General features: G+C 55.6%; 1 protein-coding gene across 1 annotated transcript in view; it reads right to left on the reverse strand.

Moving 5' to 3' along the window:
• Positions 1-61: 61 nt before the first annotated feature.
• Positions 62-7,908, reverse strand: part of Onecut3 (one cut homeobox 3) — a 28,754-nt gene continuing 20,907 nt past the window's right edge. The window contains exon 2 of the mRNA XM_042267186.2: positions 62-5,319. Coding sequence (XP_042123120.2) covers positions 5,030-5,319 — 290 coding nt within the window. The 3' untranslated portion in view covers positions 62-5,029. The remainder of the gene's footprint in view (positions 5,320-7,908) is intronic.

Below are 7,908 nucleotides of genomic sequence, written 5' to 3' on the forward strand. Positions count from 1 at the left end.
CCCCTGCTGCTCAAGTAGTTTAATTTCAGGCAAATATTTTTGTGGGCTTTTTTTTTTTTTTTTTTTTTTTTGGTTTTTCAAGACAGGGTTTCTCTGCGTAGCTTTGCGCCTTTCCTGGAGCTCACTTGGTAGCCCAGGCTGGCCTCGAACTCACAAAGATCCGCCTGGCTCTGCCTCCCGAGTGCTGGGATTAAAGGCATGCGCCACCACGCCCGGCTTTTTGTGGGCTTTTATCCTCCTAAGGACGTAAAGCTTCATTGTTTTTGAGAAAGAAAAGGAAGAGATCGGGCTCCGCTAAAGCTCGGGCTCCACCCCACACCCACCTTGGTTTAAACCTCACCCCAGCACCTCCACCCTCCCTCCTCCGGGCGACCTCCCTTGGTTGAAGCAGTGAGTAGAGATCTCAGAGGCAGGCCCTGACCTGGGCGTTAAGATCACTCCCCGTGAGTCTATTAAGTGGGTGGTGGGGATTTGTTAAGATATACACTGAGGAGGTTCACGAACACAGAACAGAGTAGACAGCAGAAGTCACCCTCTGATCTGACGTGTGGGGGGGATCCACCTCGCAGGCTGGAGCAGGGAGGAGGGCCATGTGACCCTTCTCCCTCTCCTTTTAAGAGGTCACATAAACCGAAAACTGGCAGGAAGCAGCGCCTCCTTTGGGCCCTAGAGCCCAAGGTCATGGGCAGAGCAAGTACCAGCACACCTGGGGTTGGTGGGTCCAGTGGGGTGCGCTCCGTCCACAGCAGCAGGAACAAGTCTTCCCCCTCCACCCAGGGGGCCACCCCGCTCTCCCCCGATCCGTGCCAGTCCACAGTGGGCCGACTCATGTATGTGGCTGGATGACCAGGAAAGGCCCCGGACGGCGGCCACAGTTTCTAATGGTGACGCTTCTCTTGCCTGTCAGCTGGGCCTGGCCTGCTTAAGGCTGCTCAGTCTCCCACCAGCAGCCGGAGCCTTTGACTGATTCCCAGAGCAGCCTGACTTCCTGTTTTTCGCTGAAGATACTTGGAAGGCCTCCCTCACACTCTCCGGGCTCAGATGACCTGCCAACACCCACCCTCAGGGGATCTGACGGTCACCAGGATAAACCCTGTACCTGGTGGCTGAACTTTGGTTGAACCATTTTGGGAGGGGTCCTTTCACCCCAGTCCTGGGACGTGGGGGGCGCCTGCTGTTTGAAGCCAGCCCTTGGCTCCCTTCCTCGAGACCTCCAGGATGGGTGGGGGCAGAAAGCACAGGAATCACAAGATGGCCTGTACCCACTTCTTTCTCCACTTGGGGGGTGCGTACAGAGCCCTGTTCACTAGAGTCCCCAAGTGGCTGGACTACCCCATGCCTGGGGAAGCCGAGGATGCCCCAGGAGAGGTAACTAGGCTTCAGCATCTGGGGAAGTGGGGTGCACTTCCTGTTTACACTCGAGAATTTCTTAGTTGTCTGTTCTGAAGAGGCTTGGAAAATTTGTGCTAAGGTGAAACCTATCTGGGTGGGAGAGAGGAAGAAGTCCACAGCCACACACCTGTACCCCAGATGCAGCGGAGGGGGCGTGGGGGGGGAGGCAATGGGCCTCCGACCAGCTGGACACACAGGTGGTGGGGTGGAGAAGAAGGAAGAATGGTGCTCAGGTCTGGCTTGCTCCAGGGCCACTCTCCCTGACTCGGGACCTTGCCACCTTCCTGGACACAGTTCCCTAGAAAGGAGTTAGAATGTGGACAGAAAGAGCCACAGGACAGGACCGACCGGTTCTGGAGGACAAGGATGAATGTGATACCCAGCCCCGCCCCCGTCACAGCTTCAGGATATACCTGCGATGAATCAAATTCCATCACCTCTTTGCTTTTCATTTTTCTTATTTTTTTTCTTAAATTACATTTGAACACGGAACACATAGAATCATAAATACTCTCAGAAGACACGACTCCATAAAACAAGCAAACAGAAGCAGCCAGGGAAAGGTCCAGCCGTCCAGCACGCCTTTCTCACGTTCCTAAGAGACTCCTGTCCACAGGAGATGTGTGAAGGACACCGGTCCCCACCCTCCCAGGGACCACCGGCCTCGCTGCTCTGACATTCGATGCGTCTCCCACGGAACCGGTCAGAGATAAACATGCCATTATTTGCAAAATTATAATTTAACGGTATAAAGCTTCGAGTCACATAATCCCAAAACTAGCTAAGGTTTTTTTTTTGTTTTGTTTTAGCACATAAACTATACATTAAATATTTTGAGGTATTTCAGAGAGAATTGTCAAAGGCTTGAAGGAATTGTGCTGGACTGTGGGTTCCCTGTGTGGGAAAGATCTTTGGTAGGCAAGGACCACAAGGTGTATGGGGCAGATGAGGATGATGGAGATGCATCCGGGCCCAGAGAGGGCCCTGGTGTGTGTGTGTGTGTGTGTGTGTGTGTGTGTGTGTGTGTGTGTGTGTGTGCGCGCGCGCGCGCGTGCGCGTTTGTACATGATAGTATTTGAAAAAGTCGCCCCTAACTAGAATCCCCAGTGAGGGGCTGCAGTGTGGGCAATGGAGAATACTTGCCTAGAATGCACTAGATCCTGGGTTCCAACCCCATCACCACCAGAAACAAAACAAAACAAAAAAAAAAAAGAAAGGAAAACAGAAAAGAAAAAGGCAGAGAAAAACAAAACTCAGTCTGAAGGACGGTGCATGCCTGCAATCCTAGCCCTCAGGGATTTTCTAACTTGACATTTAGTCATAGATCTTTTGAGGTGGGGCCTTGCTGTGTGAACTCAGAGATCCTCCTGCCTCTGCCTCCTGAGTGCTGGGATCAAAGATGTGTGCCACCATGTCATACTTCTTTTTTCTTTCTCTGCTCATTTTGTGAGTCTTGGGCCTGCTGGGTCATAGGATGGGTCATCTGTGCCTACTGGGCAAGACGGCTTTGGAGCCATAAATCAGGAATGTGGGCGTGTGAGGGGAAGGGGCTTAGTACCTCAGTGGAGGTGGGAGGACGGAGCCTGAGTCCTCACATGGGAGCTAGCATGTGTGTGTTTTATGATTTGCTTTAGCCAGACGGTGGTGGCGCACGCCTTTAATCCCAGCACTCAGGAGGCAGAGCCAGGCGGATCTCTGTGAGTTCGAGGCCAGCCTGGTCTACAGAGTGAGATCCAGGACAGCTGGGGCTACACAGAGAAACCCTGTCTCTTAAAAACCAAAAAGCACCAACAACAAAAATGTATTTTTAATCGTGTATGGGTATGTGGCTGCAGACGCCTTTGAAGGCTGGAAGAGAGCACCGAGTTCTTTGAAACAGGGTCCTGAGAACCCAGACTGGGTCCTCTGCAAGAGCAGCTGGTGCCTTAACCACTGAGCTGTCTCTCCAGCCATGCGTGTGTGCGCGTGTGTGTGTGTGTGTGTGTGTGTGTGTGTGCATGTGTGCGCGCACGTGTGCATGTGTGTGTGTGTCTGCGTGTGGTGGGGGCAGAGACCTATTTCTTGCTGGGTGGGAATGGGGGACTTTTCACTCTGAGCATTCTGCCTCACACCCGAAGGAAGGTTCTAGAAGCATCCATCCAAGTTGCTTCCATGGGAGAGTGGCAAGTCATTAAGGACAGAGGACACTCTACACACATCTTTGGTTCTGTAAGAAGGCACTCACCGACCTCGCTGTCCTCCTGTCTCTCTCTCTCTCTCTCTCTCTCTCTCTCTCTCTCTCTCTCTCTCTCTCTCGGGTGGGGGACAGCCATGGGGTGAGGGTGGGGACACCCTGGCTTCCAGCACAAACCCTTGGGGATGGGGGATCTTTGGTATCAGACGTGATCATTTGAATCACAGCGTGGGCTCAATGAGGTAGCCTTTACAGGTGGGGGGTCATTTTTCTTTTTCTCACTAGAAAGTTCTCTTGCATTCTCTAGGGAAACTGGGGGTGGGGTGGGGGTGCCCTCCCTGGGAGGCAGCCATGGGGTAGGGTTCAGAAGAGAGGGTTCCCAGGATCTTGAACCCCAGAGGGGGAGGGGGAGAGGCAGCCTCCGGGATCTGGCAGCCAGGCCAGTCTTGAAATGTCACCCATGGGGAGAGCTGAGCCGCTGGCTGGGGGGCGCCCCCTTGCTTCTGACTCTTCCCCATTGTACGGTTTTTTGGCAAAACAATGGAGCAAGCAGTTTTCCATTCTTCTGAGAGAGGTGTCACCAGTGCCAGGTGTCACCAGTGCCTGAATGTCCTCTGGAGGTGGGGCTCAGGTACGCACCCCCAAGCAACTGAAACACGGGTGGTGAATTCCAGAGATTTCCAGAGCTTTGCATCTGAGGGACGTTGGCGGCGCCTCCACGGCCCCCGGATCCGGGGGACTCTGGTGCCGCCCCGCCCGCAGTTCTGGGCTTTCGGGTTTGCTCTCTGGTGACCTTGATCCCTGTGTTGCGTTCTTTACGCAGCAAGGTGCTTATAGTGAACTCGACCAGGGGTGTGGGGCGAGGCCCTCATCTGCGGCTGCCTCCGTCTCCCTGGAGACAGGGGCTCCCCGCAGGCTCCTCCCCGGCGTTAAGGCAGGGGATTGTTGGCACAGGATATCCAGGCCGCTGGGGTGGGGGTGGCGGCTGGGGTCTCGGCTGCGAGGCTGTCCTGCCGGGAGAGGGCGTGGTTTGGGGCACAGGTTTGGGGCGAGGGGTCTGTAAGGATCCGGCTTGTTGTCGGTTTTGGCCACTTGGGACGGATCTCAGTTCTTGGGGAGGGGACAAGGGGGCAGAGACCTGGCCTGGAGGAGGAGGAGTGGGCAAGACTGGCAGCTGTTGCCTCCCCGCTCCGGGGGCCTGGGGTCTGGGAAGGAAGGGTTCGCTATTAAAACTTTTTTTTTTTAAATACCCGGGTTTCGTTTGTAAGATGTGCTTGATTCTCGACCCACTCTTCCCTCGAGGTCCCCCTTGGTGTCGTCCTAAACTGAGGGGGCTGGGGTGGGTCCCTGTGCCCTGGGGGTGGGGTGGGGGAGCTTCCTTTGGCTGGGTGGGGGAGAGGTCCCCGGTCCCCGGGGCTGGGGTGTGCGATTCCCTGGGGCTGGGGCGGGTGCGGGGTACAAGGCTCAGGCCTTGGAGAAGGTGGCAGTGGCTGTCGCGGCGCCCGGGGTGGCGCCCGGCTCCTCGGCCCAGCGGTTCATGCAGCGGCGCCGGGCGTTCATGAAGAAGTTGCTGACGGTGTTGAGCTCCAGGCCCAGCTGCTGCGAGATGGTGGCCTGCATCTCCTTGGACGGCCGCTTGTTCTCCTTGAAGATGGCAATCAGCGTGCGGCGCTGCAGGTCGGTGAACACCAGCCGCTGCTTCTTGGGCTGCAGAGCCCTCTCCTTCTGCTGGTCCTGCTCCTTGCGCTTGCAAGCTGTGAGAGGGGACAGGGCCGAGAGGGGACACGCGGGGGTGAGCAGGGACCAGGGGGCCAGAGCGCGGGGGTCAGGGGACGGGGCAGAGGCGGGAGGAAGGGGACACCGGCCGCCAGGATGATGAGATGGGGCACCCGGGGAAGGAAGGGCCGGGGAAGTACAGGGTACCGAGTCAGGGGACACAGCGGGAGGGCGGCCGGGGAGCAGAGGGCGCACATTGGAAAGGTGCAGAGGAAGGAGGAAGAAGCGAAGGGGCGGTGGGAAGAGAAAGGTCCAGAGGATGGTGAGCAGCGTGCACAGGACCAGGAGGGGAGAGCCGGGCCCAGAAATGGAGAGCCGGGCAGGGCAGAGAGACACCGAGTCACACAGTGTGGGGTCAGAGACAAAGCAAACGGCACCCGCTCCAGCAAAGCCTCCCGGGGTGACCAGCCCCGGCTTCCTGCCCCAGTCCTCAGGTTCAGTCTCCCCAGGACAGATTCCCGACCCCGACATGGACTCCTCCCCAAAGACTATGGATGGATACAGGTGCCACGGGCGGGCGATACCCCTGATGGGTAGCAATCCCACTTGGGGGCTGTTGGGGACAGGATGGGGACTCCTGTGACTGGTCTGATGGGACTGACTATGAGATGGCCGACTCTAGGCCCCGGGTATCTCAAGTCTCAGCAAGCAGGACACAGTCCGACCTCCTGTGGGACCTGATCACCTCAGGTGCAGAGGACACGGAGTTCACAGCCCTTGTCTGCTGCAAGCCACCCCCTGCCCCCCACCCCCACCCTGAATCCCCAGTGAGGGCTGGGGGCGTGGTCAGGGTGGAGCCCCGCCCAGAACCCCCAGTGAGGGACTGGGGGCGTGGTCAGGGTGGAGTCCCGCCCAGAATCCCAAGTGAGGGGCTGGGGGCGTGGTCAGGGTGGAGCCCCGCCCAGAATCCCCCAGTGAGGGGCTGGGGGCGTGGTCAGGGTGGAGCCCCGCCCAGAATCCCCAGTGAGGGGCTGGGGGCGTGGCTTAGGGGTAGCGGGACTACACATTGGAGTTAGCATGTTGTCTGGTCTAGATGCAATTCACAACCAGATAAAACAGGCGGTCAGATAAAAGAAGAAAGAGGGACAGTTTGTGACATAACTTAGGGGTAAAAGCACTTGTCCTCCAGGCCTAGTGACCAGAGCCCATCCCTGTAACTTGCATAAAGGTAGACGGAGAGATGGAGGTTGCCCTTTGACCTCCATATGCGCACCGTGGCATGTGTATCCACACTTACATCATACGTAACAACAATAATAAATAAAATAAGAATTTAAGTATGTAGGTGTGATGATTAAAGTTGTCAGATTGACAGAACTTAGAAGCACCTAGGAGACAAGTATCTTGTTTTGTGTGCGGGGAATCAGCTTGGTTATTGACATGGAGGTGGGAAAAGCTGCCCGCTGTGGGTGGCGCCGTTCCCTAGGCTGGGCTCCAGGACTGATGGTGGAGCGTGAGCTAAGTAAGCCCTAGGACACATGCTTTGACTATGTTCTGGCTGTGGATGCAGTGTGGGCATCACCTCGAGCCTCCACGACTTCACTTCCCCTCAGTGATGAGCCTGCAAACATCACCAGCACACGCTTCCTCCCTTGAGTGGCTTTTGTTGAAGTTTTTATCACAGAAGACACCCGGGCTGAAGAACATGCATCTCGTGAACGAATGGAAACAGACAGACACATCTCTGTGGCATTTCAGGACCCCAAGAATAGACAGAAAACTCCTAAAGCTTTCGAAAAGCAAAGGTCCAGAATCAGAGTGGCTTTGGGGGTCCTCAGAAGCTAGGAGACAAAACATTCCAAGGACAGGGCCGTAGGAGGCTCAGTGCTTAATAGAACGTGTTGCTCTTGCAGGGACCCAAGTCCAGTTCTCAGAAACCACATCGGGCAGCTCACCTGGAACTGCATCTCCAGGCGGTTCTCTGTCCTCTTCTGACCTTTTTTGGAATTGGCACACACAGAGACACACTCATACATACACATAATCAAAAATGAGAGCCAGGCAATGGCGGTGGCGCACGCCTTTAGTCCCAGCACTCGGGAGGCAGAGGCAGGAGGATCTCTGAGTCTGAGGTCAGCCTGGGCTACAGAGAGAGTTCCGGGACAAGCAGGGGTATACAGAGAAACCCTGTCTCAATAAACCAAAACAATAACAAATCTTTAAATTAAAGATGTGTGCCACCACTGCCTGGCATGATTTCCAGAAGTCTTTCTTTGAAATTTTTTGAACTTTATTTTTATTTTATGACCATTGGTGTTTTGCCTGCATGTGTGTCTGTGTGAGGGCGTCAGAAGACCTAGAACTGGATTTACAGACAGAGGTGAGCTGCCCTGTAGGTGCTGGGAATTGAACCTGGGTCCTCTGGAAAAGCAGTCAGTGCTCTAAACCACTGAGCCATCTCTCCAGTCCCTAGTTCCAAAAGTCTTAATGAGTTGGTGCTGCTTGGGAGTGTCTAAGGAACTGGCGTGGCTCCAAGTGGCTCTAGGGTCTGCAGAGAGTTTTACAAAAAGAAATGCAATCCTGGGCCAGAGAGACGGCTCAGCGGTTAGAGCACTGGCTGTTCTTCC

The sequence above is a fragment of the Peromyscus maniculatus genome, chromosome 22, assembly GCF_049852395.1.
Source record: "Peromyscus maniculatus bairdii isolate BWxNUB_F1_BW_parent chromosome 22, HU_Pman_BW_mat_3.1, whole genome shotgun sequence".
NCBI classification, from domain to species: domain Eukaryota; kingdom Metazoa; phylum Chordata; class Mammalia; order Rodentia; family Cricetidae; genus Peromyscus; species Peromyscus maniculatus.